Source organism: Barbus barbus (genome assembly GCF_936440315.1).
Source record: "Barbus barbus genome assembly, chromosome: 41".
Lineage (NCBI taxonomy): Eukaryota > Metazoa > Chordata > Actinopteri > Cypriniformes > Cyprinidae > Barbus > Barbus barbus.
This window is the reverse complement of record NC_136719.1, coordinates 24,223,624-24,243,388: the sequence shown is the minus strand read 5'-3', so window position 1 is coordinate 24,243,388 and position 19,765 is coordinate 24,223,624. Positions and strand designations below refer to the sequence as shown.

Genomic DNA, 19,765 nt, shown 5'->3' with positions numbered 1-19,765 from the left:
AAATAATGACTAAAAGAAATTAGAAATTAGGAGACACAAAGAGTAAAAATTTAAAAAGATAAAAAAGTCAAAATTATGACAGCCATAATTGAGGTAAAAAGTCAAAGTTATGACATAAAAAGCAGACCAAATGGGAAAAAAGCAGAAATTAGGAGATTAAAAAATGAAATTATGATACTCAAATTTGAAATTATGACAAAATCGAAATTATATAATAAAAAGCAGAAATAGAGTTAATAAGTCAAATTATGACAATCATTGGGATAAAAGTAAAGAATTATGATATAAATAGTAATTAAGCGATAAAAAGTAAAAATTATTATACTGTATATGAAGTCATAATTATGAGATACGTCAAATAAAACATTAGAAATATAGATAAAGACTCAAAATTATGATAGTCCTAATGAGATAAAAATTATGACAAATAGAATTTAGAAGAAAAAAGTAGAAATTATGACATACAAAGTCATAATTATCAGATTTAAAGCCAAATAAAAATTAGAACTATAGATAAACAGTCAAAATGATGATAGTCATTGAGATAAAATGACATGAATAGAAATTCGGAAATAAAAAAATCGAAATTATGACATATGTTCCCGGTTTCACAGACCAGGCTTAAACCTAGTCCTAGACTAAAATGTAAGTCTGAGCTGTTTCAACTGAAAGAAACTTGCACTGACTGATCTTAAAATATATCAGTGCCTTTGTTTTGTCTCAAGACGCACACCAGTAATGTTTTTTTGCTAAGCACGTTTATAAAAATTACTTAAATGTCCTAATTAAACTATGGCCTAATCCTGGTTTAGTCTAAACCCTGTCTGTGAAACCAGGCCATGAAGTCATAATTATCAGATAAGAAGTCAAATAAAAATTAGAAATAGAGATAAACAGTCAAAATTAAGATAGTTATTACAAGATAAAAAGTCGTAATTATGACATCAATAGAAATTAGAAGATAAAAAGTCATAATTACAGCATAAAATGTAGAAAGTATGACAAATGTCAATTGTCACATAAGTATAGAAATAAAGTCAAATGAGTCATTATAGAATAAAAAGACAAAACTGTGACAATAAACCAAAACCTCATAATACAAAACAATCAAGACAAAAATATGTACTTCTATTTCTTTATTTCAACAAAACAAGAGGCTACATACATTTAATAAACATGGCTCATAGCATCATAAACCAAACCCAGTTCAATATTAAGACATTTGTACAATATAAAACCTCTGTAATCTCAAAATAATCTGTGGATCTGAGAAAGAAAACAATTCAGTAGAAAGATAAGAGTTTGGTTTCCGTGTCTGTAGTGATTAGTCAGTGTGCGTATCTCTGGTTAGGTTAGTATTCGGAGAGAAAATGGACTGCGACTCGATGAGGTTTTTTGGTATTTCAAGGTGAGTTACACTAAAAGTACGATCCTAACAACTCCGGCCCTCAAAGTCCTTTGAAAACATCAACTTCCTGTGGATTTTGCCTTTATAAAAGAACAACTAGAAGTTCCCTAAGTGACGAAACCTGAAGAAAGCACCTGAAACACTGAAGAGGAGGTATATCAGGAACTATATCCATCAATAAAGAGATCATGTGCGATAAATGCAAAGACCTTTTATTTTTACGATCATAAATGAAGATTCAACTTGCTCTGCAGCTAGTTAATACAAAAAAAACAACATAAACAGTGAAATGCAAAGGCTCTTCGAGATGCTACGGATAAAGCACTGCCACGATGCGAACGGCATACGATCCAACTAAATGCGACGCACGATAGTGAGGAAAAGTGAGGTAGAAACACTGAATAGAAATGATTTCTAACTAACAGAAGGAAAACTATTTCTCACTGGCTTTACCTGGAACAAATGTCCAGTTCACAGGAAAAAATAGTGACGAGCTTCTTATTGCGACCATTTATGTAAGTATTTTAATATTTTAAGTAGTTCAACATCTAAATTGTCCTCAATCCTTCCAAGGTGTACAAAAGATGAGTTTGTGATTTACTTAATGAAACAGATTTGGAGAAATGTGGCATTACATCACTTGCTCACCAATGGATTCTCTATCAGCAGTTTGGACTCTCATTCTGACGGCACCCATTCACTGTAGACTCTACAGTGAATGGGTGCCGTCAGAATGAGAGTCCAAACAGCTGATAAAAAATCACTATAATCCACACCACTCCAGTCTGACGGCACCCATTCACTGCAGAAGATCTATAGCTATATCAAAGATCTATATCCATTTCTCCAAATCTGATGAAGAAATAAACTCAATAAACTATTCGTTCAACCTTGAATGTGATCAGGAGTACAATTAACATGCATCTTTAAATTTAAAGCAAATATTGAAGAATTTTTTTTTTCCACAACGGTCTGTATCTGAACGACTGTATGTGGTAGCGTGTTTGGGTCAAACAGTCCTGAAGAGAAATCAAGCTACAGTGACTCAACGGCACCCATAGAAACAGAATCATGCAACATTCCGTTTGGAATCACATCATATGAGGTGCTACATTTCAAACTGTTCCATTCCAACGGAACCAAAACACTCCAGACAATGTGAATGTAACGCCCGTTTTAAAGCTAGTTTGATGTGAAGAGCCAAAGGGAAATCAGACATGTTGCTACAACAATGTGAAGTCTGATGAAAACCAAGGTTAACAACAACAAAACTTATTTGATCCCTCACCAAATTATTTACACGTCAACAGTGGAGTCTGCATAGAAAATCAAATCATCTCCTGTTCAATGGCATTAGTACAAATAATAGTCTGCTTTTGTTTATGATCTATATCTAGATGAAAACGTGAAAAAATGGGAAGAAAATTGTTATTTGACAAAACTTGCAACTGCATTAATGGACCCTGTCAAACGAATATTCATATATATATATATACACACATATATATAGTTTGCAAATGCTTTGTTAAGAGAACTGTAATTTTAAACTAAAATGGTGACATTTTGAATAAAACAAACCATTAAAAAAAATAAAAAATAAGAAAAAATACTAAAAGTAATAACGAGAACCATTTCAAAAAACACTTTCTAAAACTGTAAAAATAAGGCACAAAGGGTGTGTTTTTTTTTTTTTTTTTTTAAAGAGGTGGTGTTGTTAGGGTGAAACATTCACACCTACAGCAGAGACGGGTCATTATTCACCCAGTCATTCACAGTATATCGTTCACAGTATGTGCTTGTGAGTTTTATAATAACTTCCTTCTCTGTTCTGTGAATATCTTTGAGCATTGAACAACATTCGATCCTAGTGCTGCATTATGAACATCTAACTATTTACATCTGTACTGTCTGGTAAACCTTCACAGAGGTGCAGACGGGATGTGTTTGTTTGCAACGTGTGTCTAAATCTGGTCCAAAACAACAGCACAGTCACAGCAGAGAACGAGAGGGATGAGCAAACATCGCTGGTGAGATCTGAACAGGAAAACACACGGTCAGTTTGGAAGACTTGAGGAGGGGAGTCATTTCCTTGTGAGGGGGTTTAAATATAGATATCAAGTCATTTGATTTCACTTCTGCTTTTTTGGAAGCGGTCACAAAACTAAATTCACAGTTCCTGGATCCGCTGTCCCTTTTCATTTCCATCGCTGCGCAATTCTACTCTGCAAACCTGTAGAGAGAGAAAAACAAAACGGTCACTCAACCATACTCTGATTTTCACCACATATCAAACTAAATCCTGCTTTGGTGAATTAAATTATGGTGAAAAAAATGAAATTATGACATACCAAGTCATAAATCTAAATTATGACAAAAAGTAGAAATTAGGAGATAAAAAGTCGGAATAATTTAATGTCATGTCATCATTTTGACTTTATCTAATAATTCAGACTTCTTTATCTAATAATTTTGTCATAACTATGACTTTTTAGGGTGTAATTATTTCCTCACCTTATGTCATAATTATCTAATAAACGTAGCAAATTGTTTGCAAGTATTATTTAGTATCTCATAATTTCATCTTTTTAGCTCACAAATATGCATTTTATATCTCATTATTGACTTTATCTCATAATTTTAAATTTGAGTGTCATAATTTTGTACTTTTTAGGTAGTAATTATTACTTAGTCATTATGACAAGTCAATCTCATAATTTGGACTTTTTAGGTTATAAATTTTGAATATAATTATTACTTAGTATGTCATAATTTTGACTTTAGATGTCATATTATGACTTCCGTATCTCATAATTGCTACTTGTCCTAATTATGACTTTCACATCTCGTACTTTTTGTCATAATTATGACTTTTTAGGTTGTAATTATTACTTAGCATCTCAATTTTGATTTATGTCATAATTTTGACTTTATCATAATTTAACCCTTTCAGTCAAAATGTTTAATTTCAAGCAATTATTATTTGGTATCTCATAAATTTGAAAATCTCATAATTATATGGCCTTTTATATCCTTTATCATAACTGCATTGTAATTTTTCATGTCATATTATCTGCTTTTTAGACCAAAATTATTACCTAGTATCTCATTATTTTGGCTTAATTATTGTAATTATTACTTAATATCTCATCGTTTTGATTTATGTCATTTTGACTATCATAATTTCACCTTTCAAGTCAAAGATTTTAATTTTTATGTTTTTAATTTGAAGTATCATCTAGTATAGCATTATTTCACCTTTTTATGTCATAATTTCTACTTTTTAGGCCATAAGTATTATTATCTCATTATTTTGGCTTTTTATTTCATACTCATCTCATAATTGTGGCTTTTAGTCATAATTATGACTAAAATTACTTAATTTTGACTTAATTTAGAATTTATTTTTTACTATAAGGTCATATTTATTATCACTTATCTGTCATACTTTTTGTCATAATTATGACTTTAATATCTCATAATTCTGACTATTTCTGTCGTCCACGCTCAAGAATATTTTGAAAGGCTTGCATGCTCAACTGTGTGTGAGACAGACCTGAACTTTAAAAATAAAGTGAGCAATAGGTATGTTTAACAAACATCATGAATAACTTGTTTGAAAACACAATAATTCAGTGAGTAAGGTTAATAGAGGAAAATATAGACAGCAGTGGTTATTGATCGCAGCGGTTCAGCAGACAGCTGATATCGGAGCTCAACACAATAACATGGAGGTGTTGACGGATGTGTGATCTGAGTCAGCAGAATCCCTCCACGGTAGCTGTGGTAAAGTACATGAGGGCTTCCTTCCAAACATCACGTGGAAACTTGTTCTCCTTCACCACAGAACAAACCTGAGAGTGTTTATCTGATGGATGATATTCCTAATTTAGATATTCTACTCAAGCGCACTAGCCTGTTATTCTGAGACACACTGAAAGAAATTGGTGTACAGTTTTCACACAGAAGTTGATACACTGAAAAAAAATTCTATATACTACAAAAATACATTTTACAATAAATTACTTCTTCGGTCTTTCTACTCTCCATAATTTAATGCGAGCTAATAAATACATAATTAAATAAAAAATAAAGTATTAAAAGTATTATTTACTTTTAAAAATAAATAAATGAATGAAAAATATATTACTGATATGAATGAATATAATTTACATAATGTTACCCATTACATTGTGGTGTAAATTACATAGTTCTTAAATAGTTTTAAAAATAACTATAAATAAAAGATTCATAATAAATTAATAATAATGCAAATACATAAAAAAGAGTAAATGTATTTTAAATTAATATTTAAAAATAATAATTAAATAAATAAATAATTTAAAAAGAAATAAATATCTAATAATAATATTTAAAATTTCACAAATAATTAAAGAAACAGAAAGTTGAATTATACACTTTTTTTAAGTAGAAAGACTGAAATATATACACATAAAATGTACTTCGTTCTAATTAACTTAGATTTTTTTTTTTTTACAGAGTACAAACTACTACAGTTTCATATCTTATAGAGCTTTAATTTAATAGTATGAAAAGAAGTTTTTTTTCTTCAACTAAAATGAAATTTTATACATTAACTTAATCTGATAGATTAAAAAAAATTACTTTTCACAACAGTTTAAAAAAACAGCCTCTGATTGGAAAAGTGTGCTAAATAAATGGAAAACAGCATGTTTTTCTACAATTATAAGCTACATGTTATGGCTTACATAACAGTCTATAAACACTCGCTCCTCCCCAACAATCCTGGAAAACACTCCCAGCTTTCCCAAAGGAGCCTGAATCTCCACGACGCAAACACACAATGCTATAGCTTTTAGAAGTTCTGAAAAGAGACAAATGCTCTGTTAAAATCTGACAGATATTGGTGCACTCTAATGCATTTCTTACATGTAGTTCCTTCCTGATCAAACGACTGTCAAACTTTCACATAAACACTCGTTTTCCGTCAGTACAGAAGCTGCAGTGTTGATTGTCTTGGTGTGAACAGAGAGGAACACACTGTACTGTATATTCCAGCTGCTGTGAACTCAATGACCCACTTAACTAATGACGAGAATAAGAAGTTAAATACTACATAAATAAAAAATAAATAATAATAATAAATGTTAATATGTTAAATACATCAATAAATTAAAAGAAACAATAAAGAGTATTAAACTAATTAAATAGGTGAATTAAAATTTATGAAATATTAGTATAAAAAATAACAACATTACAATAAATAAATAAAATAATACAATTACAAATAAATAACAATTAATAAAATAATTATATAAAATTATGAAACATCACACATTACATGTACATTTAATTAATGTAGTGTGAATTACAGAAAGTGTGAATTCTTAAATAGTTATTAAATAATATTAAAAATAATAAAATTACATACTAATAATAATAAAATGAATTATTATTATTATTATTAGCAGTAGTAGTTAAATAAAATAAAATATTAAAAATAAAAGTATTAAAAATAACACTAAAATATATAAGTAATAAAATGAAAGTTAAAAATAAATAAAATTAGGAAACATTATTATTGATAAGGAGGAATATAATTTACATACTCTTACACATATTATGTATTTTTATTCTTGTGGTGTAAATTACTGAATGTGTGATTTGATTGACTATATATATATATATAGTGCAATAGTGCTATATTTGAAATGTTTTTATTTTATTTTGATATTTTAATGATTCAGCACATTTATGATCCTCCGATGTAATTACTGTACTCTGTAATACAGACAGTATTTACACAGTAGCAATTGAGGCGCTGCAGGCAAAGAACTAAATGTTCTGAACGTGAGCAGAGACACCTCAGAGTCTCACAGGCTGCTGTGTGGGGTCAGGGAGGGCTTCAGTGCACAGCTGCAATCATCTCCTCGTCCCAGGCTAAAAGTCCAAGGGAACGAAAAGCGCTCGGGGTGTCAATACGCAAAAAATACCCCCTTTTACCCCCTAAAAAGCCCCCTGTGAAACAAACAGCCAGACTCGTGGCTCACTCCCAGCCAGCTTGTTTTGACGGATGGCTGCTTCCATTCAGGCCGTCCGGGAGAGGAGGGAGGGTTTGGGCCCAGGCGGGTTGCATAACTGCTCTATATGCTCGCTGAGAGAATGACGCATGAGTCACGTATACACGGCCCGTGCACACGAAGCTCAACCCATCTGACACCAAATAAGCCGTCGTCACTGTATTTCGCAGGAGATGCCTGTTAGTCTGGGGGAGTCATTGTTTTTGTATGTTCTTGCCTCAAGACACCAAGCCAGCAAGTTTTGATTAAAATTGTGCTATAAAGCCGCTTCTAAAATGCATTTAATTTCCTCTGGCCTTTTCAGTTGAATCTCATCCAATGCAAAATCCTTAAAAGAATGCAATAAACTCTGCGGGAACGCCATCACTGTATTACTGACGTTGTATAACAATTGGTTCTTATCCCCAAAACATGAAGCACCTGGTTTCGTGAATGAAACGTTGACTTTAAAGTGTGAATTTCAGGTTAATAACAGCATAAGGAGTGTATATATACATATATACTTACAGTGGCACTTTGTCCATTCAGTGAATTACTTGCCACAATAATGTAATACATTTAGTTTATTTAAATATATTTAAATATTACAAAAATATAAATATTTTAGAAAACCATGATATATAGAGATAATACATTTTGATTAATCAGAATATAATTTTTTTTTTAAATTTAATCAAAATGTATAAATGACTGGAAGCCCTAAATTTTAATAACATACATCTTAATTATTACTGAAGTGTAAATATTGCCGATTTACCAAATTTAATTTACAGATTTACTGATACTAAATGTTACTGATTTAGTACATTCATAATATTCCAACATGAAAAATAAATAAATACATATTTAAAAAAAAGTATATATTATTATTAAAAAAAAAAAATTATAAAACATTATAAAAATGGTGAAATTAAATATTATTAATATTAATCATTTACATAATATTACACATTACATTTATATCATTGTGGTGTGAATTACTGAAAGTGTCAATATGTTTTAAAAAAAAATAATTAAATCTGTATAAACAAAGCTTCGGTATAATTTAAATATAAAAGCTAAAGTGGCTTCTAAAATGCATTTAATTTCCTATGGCCTATTCAGTTGAATCCCATCCAATGCAAAACCCATAAAAGAATGCAATAAACTAATGTTATATAACCTTTGGTTCCTACCCAAAACATGCAGCACCTGGTTGAGAGTATGTCGCGTATTAAACTCTGACGCTATCGCCTCTGGCTGAGTGCATTCTGCTGCTAAACAGGTGTCGGATCTTGTTAATCAGATCACTCATGAAGCTCAGGGTGTGGTGTCAGAAAACCAAACAGGCCTGTGAGTTGAGCGATGGGTAGGGCACGGCAGCCTCGCAGGGTACATGCTGCCCCTGAGGCCAAATACATGGGTTTGATCAGAGAAATACAAAGCAGCAGGAACGATGAGAAATTCTTGAATAGTTGAAGAACTCTGGGAAGCGAACTCAAGATCAGCCTAGCTTGGATTAAAATCAATTTGGCACCTTAGAGTACTTTAACACATAAATAAATTGGTGTAACTAAAGTGCTGAAGACATGACATATTTTATAGACCTATTTTTCTATGCAATTGTTTTGATAGAAAGAAACAAGATATATGTCTAGTTTCAATATTATTTGTTCTTCAGATATTCCTCTTTAAATACAATAAGTATCAGATGTATGCAAAATGACCAACGTTTGGTTTTTGACCAATGAATATGTGTAAAATTTAACAATTTACTCTTGGAGCCATATTGAGATCCCCAAATCTCTGGAACTGAACCATACAGGACCTTAAAAATTTGCATACCAAAATAGAAGTTTGTTAAAAAGCACAATATAAAAGGATATTAAGATATCTTTAATACTTTGTGAGTTACAGCCATGCAAACTTTGGTGTAAAAAAAAATAAAATAAAAATCAAGTGCTTTTTCCAATTTTTTATAATGCAACAAAGATTGATAAAGTAAAGAAATTTTACTAATAGACTTACCGATCTGTGTGTAAAAATAAAATAATAATGCTGCCATCTTTCTAAAGTCATATTTTCCCCCAATGTATTTTGTCTCCAATTCGCAGGTGAAAATTGTCATTTTGACATTTCTAAAAAAAATAGTGGATTGCTCCAGTAAATATACATCTATGACATTTAATATTTTGGCTTTTATCACTATTCATGTTTGTCTCCAGAAAAAAATGATCAAAATTAAAAATCTGTGTCAGGGAAGTTTCTGAAATTTGATTTGACATGAAATTGCACCGAATATATCATCACATCATAAACAAACATTACTGCACATGCACACTTTTGTGGCCCAAACATAACTTCCGTTACACTTCCACAAAGAATCAATACCAACAGCAGAGTCCCTGTAGAGTAGATTATTTCTGATAACAAGCAAAATATGTTTGCTGCGTAAATCAGACGGGTTTATTGAACATGCAAATTCATTCTCTGCCAGCAGGAGGCGCTTTTGGAGCAGCAGAGATAGAGGTTTCCCCGGTAACGGCTGTACATCACACAAAGCAGCACTGAGCTCACAAACGCTGCTTTATCAAGCATTGCAGGCAAGGTGAAATTAAAATCGAAAATTTTCCAAAGACGGTCGGTTTCCTTCAGAGATACAGTGATATAAAAACACCCGCGCCATGTTTTGATTTTGAAATGTGCAGTGTTCATGTTTATTAATCGAAGTCAAAACCTTTTGGAAAATCTATTTGAGGTGGTCAGTTTTTATATTTTGGCGGTTCGCCACAAATAAATGTATGGGAAACATCCCACAACACAACAACATGAACCCAACTTCAGTCTACTCATCACTTTAAAGCGCTTGCGCCCAGATGAAACCGTCTTTAGACCTTTTTCCTGAGTAAACGATGAGCGCCGCCATTATGGATTCTAACTTCCAATTGGATGCTCTTCTGTTCCGGTCTCCATAGGAACCCATTCAAATAGTGCCCTTCTGTTTTAATGTAGCTAACATCGGCAGCTTCGTGTCATCTACACACTCATTAAACTTTGATGAGTGAGGCACTGACAAATGACAGTCATTGCGACCCTGTAAAGTGCTGGCGCTATGGAGCCATGTGCTTTTAAAAACATTTTAATAGGTTTAACATTAGATTATCAGCTCGGAATATACGCTAATTTGACTAGAAACACTGGAGACCGGAAATGCAAAGCATCCTTCCAGTTAAGAGTCAGACGTGACTTCCGCGTTCAGTCTGTATGCTTAATACATTTCAACAACCCAAGAGGTCTTGTTTTCATGCATTATGAGATTTAAACTGCACTCTTGACTTTTGGTCTGAGGTGAACAAAAATGGTGAATACAGCATCTAAAACAAAACCAAGAAATTGCAACCCACCTGAAAAATTTGCCTGTTCGTTTCGGCCAATGGGTTCGGCTTACGCCGCACATGTGACTTGGTCCATTCTAACCTCCAACTGAGACGCGTCTGGCCGGTCCTGCGGGTTGACCGCCAACATGTCCTGCAGAAGCCGCTTGACCCCTTCAGACATGATGCTCCGCGTCTTCTGTGGGATGTTCAGGACCATCTTTGGGTTCTCCAGCAGGGCCTCGCCCACCGGGACGATCTCGGTCCCCTGGCGGACGTACGTGCCGAGGAGCTCTCGCTTGGACTCGGCGTCGATGAACGTGATACGCTCGATCATGGCCCAAATGATGATGCCGAGTGCGAAAATGTCTGCTTTGGCGGTGTAGTGGCCCTCCCACACCTCCGGTGCCATGTAGAAGTCGGAGCCGCATGCTGACGACAGCCAGAATTTGTTAATGTTCACCATGTTTTTGTTCACCTGGTTGTCGCCTTCGCTCTCCATGCAGCTGAGTCCCGCGCAAACCTTGCTGAGGCCGAAGTCGGCGACCTTGATGACCGGATCGCCAGATTTCTGCGAGATGAGAATGTTGTCTGGTTTGAGGTCCCGGTGGACGATGTTGTTCTTATGGAGGAAGGCCACAGCACTGGTCATCTGCTTCATGAAACTACGGTTGGTCCAAGGATCAGGCCGCCGCGAGAGGATATACTGGTTGAGGTCGCCGCCGTCGCAAAACTCCATAACAAACCAAAGATAACATGCTTCCTCTGGGTTACCCAAGATACGCTCACCTGAAATGATAGCAGAATGCGGTTAGCAACTCTTCTGCTCACCAAGGCTGCATTTATTTGATTAAAAATGCAGTAAAATCAGTAATATTGTGAAATATTATTGCAATTTAAAATAACTGTTTTCTATTCAAATATATTGTAAAATGTCATTTATTTCTCTGATCAAAGCTGAATTTTCAGCATCATTACTTCTTCAGTGTCACATCATCCTTTAGAAATCGTTCTAATATGCTGATTTGTTGCTCAAGAAACATTTCTGATTATTATCAGTCAGTCAAATTACGTATTATCATGTTAGTCAAAATTGAAAGCAGTTTCAAAGACAGAGCAAAGATTACAAAGACAATAATGTGCACCAATTTGTGCACTAAAAAAGTAAATATAGTTAAAAATAGCATCCAACATATAGCCTCTAATCTTTTTTATAAATGTAAAAACCCAACTTGAATATGGATATATATATATATATATATATATATATATATATATATATATATATATATATATATAGGAAAATGTCAGAACCAGTGTTATTTTAATATCACTGAGATACTATACTATAGTTTTTATTAAGTATATTTTAGATTTATTTTTATATTTAACTATTTTATTATTTATTACTATATTTTGATTTAACTGTTTTATATTCTCCTTATTCCTTTTAATTTTAGTTAAAGTTTTAGTAATTGTGCTGTGTGTTTTTTTAATATCTTTATTAGTTTAAATATTTTCATATGTCAGTGTAATTTTTTTCATTTCTATTTCAGTTTTAGTTATTTTAGTATATCAAGTTAAACTAAATAAATGTGAGAAATGTTGCCTTGGCAAGTAGGCTAGTTAAAAAAGAATATAATATATATATAATATATATATATATATATATATATACATATATACATACAGGTCCTTTTCAAAAAATTAGCATATTGTGATAAAGTTCATTATTTTCTGTAATGTACTGATAAACATTAGACTTTCATATATTTTAGATTCATTACAACACAACTGAAGTAGTTCAAGCCTTTTATTGTTTTAATATTGATGATTTTGGCATACAGCTCATGAAAACCCAAAATTCAATCTTCAAAATTCAATCTCAAAAAATTAGCATATCATGAAAAGGTTCTCTAAACGAGCTATTAACCTAATCATCTGAATCAACTAATTAACTCTAAACACCTGCAAAAGATTCCTGAGGCTTTTAAAAACTCCCAGCCTGGTTCATTACTCAAAACCGCAATCATGGGTAAGACTGCCGACCTGACTGCTGTTCAGAAGGCCATCATTGACACCCTCAAGCAAGAGGGTAAGACACAGAAAGACATTTCTGAACGAATAGGCTGTTCCCAGAGTGCTGTATCAAGGCACCTCAGTGGGAAGTCTGTGGGAAGGAAAAAGTGTGGCAGAAAACGCAGCACAACGAGAAGAGGTGACCGGACCCTGAGGAAGATTGTGGAGAAGGACCGATTCCAGACCTTGGGGGACCTGCGGAAGCAGTGGACTGAGTCTGGAGTAGAAACATCCAGAGCCACCGTGTACAGGCGTGTGCAGGAAATGGGCTACAGGTGCCGCATTCCCCAGGTCAAGCCACTTTTGAACAGAGAAGCAGCACTGGACTGTTGCTCAGTGGTCCAAAGTACTTTTTTCGGATGAAAGCAAATTTTGCATGTCATTCGGAAATCAAGGTGCCAGAGTCTGGAGGAAGACTGGGGAGAGGGAAATGCCAAAATGCCTGAAGTCCAGTGTCAAGTACCCACAGTCAGTGATGCTGGTGTTGGTCCACTGTGTTTTATCAAGGGCAGGGTCAATGCAGCTAGCTATCAGGAGATTTTGGAGCACTTCATGCTTCCATCTGCTGAAAAGCTTTATGGAGATGATTTCATTTTTCAGCACGACCTGGCACCTGCTCACAGTGCCAAAACCACTGGTAAATGGTTTACTGACCATGGTATTACTGTGCTCAATTGGCCTGCCAACTCTCCTGACCTGAACCCCATAGAGAATCTGTGGGATATTGTGAAGAGAAAGTTGAGAGACGCAAGACCCAACACTCTGGATGAGCTTAAGGCCGCTATCGAAGCATCCTGGGCCTCCATAACACCTCAGCAGTGCCACAGGCTGATTGCCTCCATGCCACGCCGCATTGAAGCAGTCATTTCTGCAAAAGGATTCCCGACCAAGTCTTGAGTGCATAACTGAACATAATTATTTGAAGGTTGACTTTTTTTTTTTTGTATTAAAAACACTTTTCTTTTATTGGTCGGATGAAATATGCTAATTTTTTGAGATCATGAGCTGTATGCCAAAATCATCAATATTAAAACAATAAAAGGCTTGAACTACTTCAGTTGTGTTGTAATGAATCTAAAATATATGAAAGTCTAATGTTTATCAGTACATTACAGAAAATAATGAACTTTATCACAATATGCTAATTTTTTGAAAAGGACCTATATATATATATATATATATATATATATATATATATATATATATACACACACACACACACACACACACACACATATATATACACTCACTGGCTACTTTATAAGGTACACCTTGCTAGTATCGGGTTGGACCCCCTTTTGCCCTCAGAACTGCCTTAATTCTTCGTGGCATAGGTTCAACAAGGTGTTGGAAACATTCCTCAGAGATTTTGGTCCATGTTTGTTGATATGATAGCATCACGCAGTTGCTGCAGATTTGTCGGCTGCACATCCATGATGTGAATCTCCCGTTCCACCACATTCCAAAGGTGCTCTATTGGATTGAGATCTGGTGACTGTGGAGGCCATTTGAGTAAAGTTAACTCATCGTCATGTTCAAGAAACCAGTCTGAGATGATTTGAGCTTTGTGACATGGTGCATTATCCTGCTGGAAGTATCCACCAGAAGATGGGTACACTGTAGTCATAAAGGGATGGACATGGTCAGCAACAATACTCAGGTAGGCTGTGGCGTTTAAACAATGCTCAATTGGTACTAAGGGGCCCAAAGTGTGCCAAGAAAATATCCCCCACACCATTACACCATCAGCCTGAACCGTTGCGACAAGGCAGGATGGATCCATGCTTTCATGTTCTTTACGCCAAATTCTGACCCTACCATCTGAATGTTGCAGCAGAAATCGAGACTCATCAGACCAGGCAACGTTTTTCCAATCTTCTATTGTCCAATTTTGGTGAGCCTGTGCGAATTGTAGCCTCCGTTTCCTCAGCTGACAGGAGCGGTACCCGGTGTGGTCTTCTGCTTCAGGGTTCGACGTGTTGTGCGTTCAGAGATGGTATTCTGCATACCTTGGTTGTAACGAGTGGTTATTTGAGTTACTGTTGCCTTTCTATCATCTCTAACCAGTCTGCCCATTCTCCTCTGACCTCTGACATCAACAAGGCATTTTTGTCCACACAACTGCCGCTCACTGGATATTTTCTCTTTTTCGGACCATTCTCTGTAAACCCTAGAGATGGTTGTGCGTGAAAATCCCTGTAGATCAGCAGTTTTTTAAATACTCAGACCAGCCCGTCTGGCACCAACAACCATTCCACGTTCAAAGTCACTTAAATCTCCTTTCTTCCCCATTCTGATGCTCGGATTGAACTTTAAGTCGTCTTCACCACTTCTAGATGCCTAAATGCATTGAGTTGCTGCCATGTGATTGGCTGATTAGCAATTTGTGTTACCAAGCAATTGAACAGGTGTACCTAATAAAGTGGCCGGTGAGTGTGTGTGTGTGTGTGTGTATGTATATATATATATAATTTAATTGTAGTTTAAGTATTATTATTAGTATTTTTTATGGCTTTTTTCTTAATTAAGTTTAATTTGTTAGAACTAGCATTTGAGGTTAGTGTAAACTACTGGTGGCAGATCAAACCCACTCCATAATCTCCTCATGTGCTTCATTGAGTTATTTGTGCTGAGTCAGACGAAATGGCTCTTTATTGAATGTCGCTGGCTTCTAACGGATAAGCCGCTGTTTTGGACTCGTTAACAAACAGTCATGGTTGTGTTTGATTAAACCCAGTCCTGTTCAAACTACAGCAGCTTTACTGTTCATACACTGAGCCTTAGAACTATAGAGTTGGTTTAGCTAACTCAGACAGGCTAGCAAAACACCAAAGACATCACACTTTAGCTGAGCACAGAATTCCTCTGAGCGGCACGTTTGGAGGCTTTCCAAAGAGCACTGTATGAGAGTAAACACTGATAATCTGTCTGCGTTCTGTGATGATGAACATATCTTAACTTCAGGAAACAAGAGTTAGGAAAATGCATTGGAAACAGGTGGACTCTGACCCACAAATGCTGTAAAAACGTATAAACACTTGGGAACGCGCGTCTCCCATAATCCTAAAAAAAACATATGTAGGTCATGAAGCTGCAAACTTCCAACTGGGGTTATTAAACATGCTGACATTTGCCGCCATATACATTTAAGGCAAAAATTAAAAACCCACAGGAAAAATTACAATTGTACAGGAATCATTACCAAAAAGCAAAGAGAAGTGAAGAAAAGCTAATAAATAATTTTATTTATTTATTTATTTTAAACAAAAATAAACAATCAAAATAAAACAATTAAAAATCATCAAATACTTTAATTTATTTGTTCTGTCATAAAAATAAAATCTTTGAAAAATTCAATAATTCATTGTCAAAACTATTTTCAGGGTTCCCATGACCATCGAAATTTTGGGGAATTTTAAAAATCAAAAAAAATATTTTAAGTAATAAAATCTTTTAAAAATGATGACCCCCGACACACACACATACACACACACACACACACATAAATTTATATTGCCAATTTATATTTTTCAATTTATGTACCAATCTATAAAAAATTATTTGCTAAAATTGTTGCAAATTTAAAAAAAATTTGTGCAGTGACTTAAAAACTAACGTTTATTGAACTGTGAACGTGAATGTGTTGTAAATGATTAAAATATTATAAACTTTCAGGGGGTACTTCAAGTAAATATTTTAGGGCAAAGTTGTGAGCTGTAAATATGTTTACTGGCAAAAATTACCTATGATTACTGGTCACAAATGCAGAATGACGGCTCTGTAATAAACATAAAATCTTACAAATTAATGAAAAAAATTGGAAATTTATATTGCAGAGTTAATGCACCACCCTGTAACATTTAATGGGTCAATTGTTTTAATTTTTTTATGATGCAATGATTTAATCTTGATCCTGTACATGTCTGTACATCAACTCTGCACAATGACAGTATAATAATAAATCTACCAGAAAAATAAAAACAAAAGTGATTCAAATTGCACACAGTGATCAAGAAGAAATAGTTTAGGTCAAAGAGTTTGTCTGGCAATAAAAAAAGGAATTCTTGTGAAAAACTAAGTTGTATTTGTGTTTATTAGCCAAATGGCCTACTGATCACAGGTCACCAACAAAAAACTGGCCTAGTCAGATAGACATATGCCAATAATTCCCAAAATGCATCAGCAAAAACATTTATATTTGAATAATTTCTCAACAAGCCTGTCGCGTGTGGATTAGTTTTTCCACTGTGGACGAGGCCGCTAAATGGTGACACTTACATAACAGCAGTCAGCACAAAATAGATCCTGCAACTGTTGAGCACGACCACAAATATAGCACTCGCACGACACCACAAACACGCAACCACTACACACCAAACCACAAAACGTAAGCGTGGTGCCATTTGAAAAATTAGACACATTGTGTGTTATTTTCTTTTTTGTGAATATATTCACAAATCCCATTTTTGACTGAGTACAGCATGTCAGACTGCAGGATGTGTAAATAAGTCATTTCAAAACTACTTTCAGGGTTCACACGTGCATGGAAATATCAAAAAGAAAAAAAAATTACTTCCAGGCCTACTACAATACAAAGTAATACACTTTTAACAACTAATAAAAATGTCTATTTCCAATTTACATTTTGAAGTTAGCACCACTCTAAAACACCTAATAAGCTCAAATTGAACTTTTGAGATTGCAATGACTTCAAAATTAATCTTTATCCTGTAAATGTCTTCAAAAGTACTTGTATTATGCTCAATGACAGTAGAGTTTAATCTAATCTGATTTTGACAACAAGTCAACAAATGACACGAAAATGACAACATTATTAAATCTACTGGAAAAAGTGACTCAAACTTTAAAAACTGCAAATAAAGACCAAAGCAGATTAGCAGAGGTGAACATCCAAACTGGCCTATATGAGAGTGAAGGGCTTAATGCATGATGGGTGCTAGAACATGATGTTCCCTCACGCACTGAATGCTTTCTCTTCCTCCTTAGTGCACGTTTAATGCCATGCATTTCAGATGCATAATAACAGGCATGCATTAGCTACATTAAAATCGTGCAATTTAGCATGCTTACAAAGTTGCATTGCTTGTATGCATCTCAGAATGCACACTACAACACAAAACAATCCACTTGTGTTGACACTCAGAAAAATCAATCAATATCAGTTCACATCATAATTTATGCGTTCAATGCAACAGCTCTACGGTTCTTTACCTTTAAGTGAAGTTTCCACTAATCTCAAATACTGCTTGTTTCGTTTGTTCCCATGGCTCATTTTCTGTGCCATCCCGTTTCTTTGCAGCACGCACTCCTCCAGTTGCACCACGTTCTCGTGCTTCTTCTCCAGGCTCGCCAGGGCCCAGAACTCCGCCAGCGCCAGCTCCACTTTCTCTGGCGCGTCGCAGCGGAGCTTCTTCACCGCCAACCGAGCTCCGGACCTGCGGGCGATGGCCTCGTACACCACACCGTAGCTCCCGCGACCCACCTCCCGGATCAAGCTATACCTGGGCGTCTTGAGGAATATCGCGGGATGGAGACTGTCACGCTTGAGGAAGCCCGTGGAGAAACAGTCCTCCTCCTCCATGAGCTCCTCATCATCCTCGTTGGTCTCCACAGGCAGCGGGCGCAGGACTTTACTGGCATCCCGTCTCATGCTGGCGCTGGGCGGCTTGGCTCGCTTGCAGCTCCGCCGGAGGCGCGTTAATCGCCCCTGTGTGCCGTTGCGCAGCTCCATGAGTTTATTACCCCCTGTGTTAACATATGTTTCGGGGCAATAATCCTATGTTTCATAACGTCCCTGGAAAGCTGCGGGAGTTGTCGCTTTTGGGGAAACTCGACAGGTCTGTTTAGGTGTTTTTTTGTCACTTCCTCCATAAACGTCTCTGACTGACATAAACAATAACATCAGAGCGCGGAGGGGGCGTGGCATCAGCGGCCTGTTCCATTTCATTCATAAGACGGGGGAGGCGTGCCACAAATGCGACCTATTTTTAAGCTTTTTTCCTAGTTTAAACACCATTTAAGCGATTTATTCGCACAATGTGTATTTAAATATACGAATACAAAATGTAATAATATTTAGGGTGTTTTATTTTCATCTTTTTCCCCCTAAAAATTGATAAACTTCGTAAGAAGTTAATCGTTCCATCATGTGTGACCCTGGAGCACAAAACCAGTCATAAGTAGCAGCACAGGTATATTTGCAGCAGTAGCCAGAAATATATTGTATGGGTCAAAATTATAGATTTTTCTTTTATGCCAGAAATCATTAGGAAATTAAGTAAAGATCATGTTCCATGAAGATATTTTGTAAATTTCCAACTGTAAATATATCAAAACGTTTTTAGTAATATGCCTTGCTAAGAACTTCAAGGCGATTTTCTCAATATATATATATTTTTTATTGCACCCTCATATTCCAGATCTTCAAATAGTTGTATGTCAGCCAAATATTGTGCTATCCTAACAATGGGAGGCTTATTTATTCAGTTTACAGATGATAAATCTCAGTTTCAAAAACGTTGACCCTTATGGCTGGTTTTGTGGTCCAGGGTCACATAAGTTTTCTGACAACAAAATATGTCACACTCATTTGAGAGAGATGTCATATATAATAGTTTTTATTTATATAATTGTACAGCATTTTAATAAGTGGAGCGGGTGTGATTGTAAATGGGCTGACATCTGGATAAAATAAAATGTTGTCGAATAAAAGCTATAATAGCCTATAAGTATGGGGGGGGGGGGCTAAATAAAAGTTACTATATGTTTTTTATGTGTTAAGAACAAAAGTTTTTTTTAAACATAATTAGATTTACATAGGCTACTATATGTTATTTCTGTGTTAA

General features: G+C 35.0%; 1 protein-coding gene across 1 annotated transcript; it reads right to left on the bottom strand.

Moving 5' to 3' along the window:
* Nucleotides 1-2,813: 2,813 nt before the first annotated feature.
* Nucleotides 2,814-18,805, bottom strand: LOC306860227 (serine/threonine-protein kinase 35-like). The gene is made up of 3 exons (XM_079401816.1): nucleotides 18,132-18,805; nucleotides 10,851-11,609; nucleotides 2,814-3,638 (listed from the first exon to the last, which is right to left on the bottom strand). The coding sequence occupies exons 1-2, from the start codon at nucleotides 18,649-18,651 to the stop codon at nucleotides 10,891-10,893; spliced, it is 1,239 nt and encodes a 412-aa protein (XP_079257942.1). The 5' UTR covers nucleotides 18,652-18,805; the 3' UTR covers nucleotides 2,814-3,638; nucleotides 10,851-10,890.
* Nucleotides 18,806-19,765: the final 960 nt, after the last annotated feature.

Coding starts and splice junctions, on each gene's coding strand:
- LOC306860227 (XM_079401816.1), bottom strand. CDS start 18,651: ATGGAGCTGCGCAACGGCACACAGGGGCGATTAACGCGCCTCCGGCGG. Junction 11,610..18,131: donor AGTGGAAACTTCACTTAAAG/GTAAAGAACCGT, acceptor CTATCATTTCAG/GTGAGCGTATCTTGGGTAAC.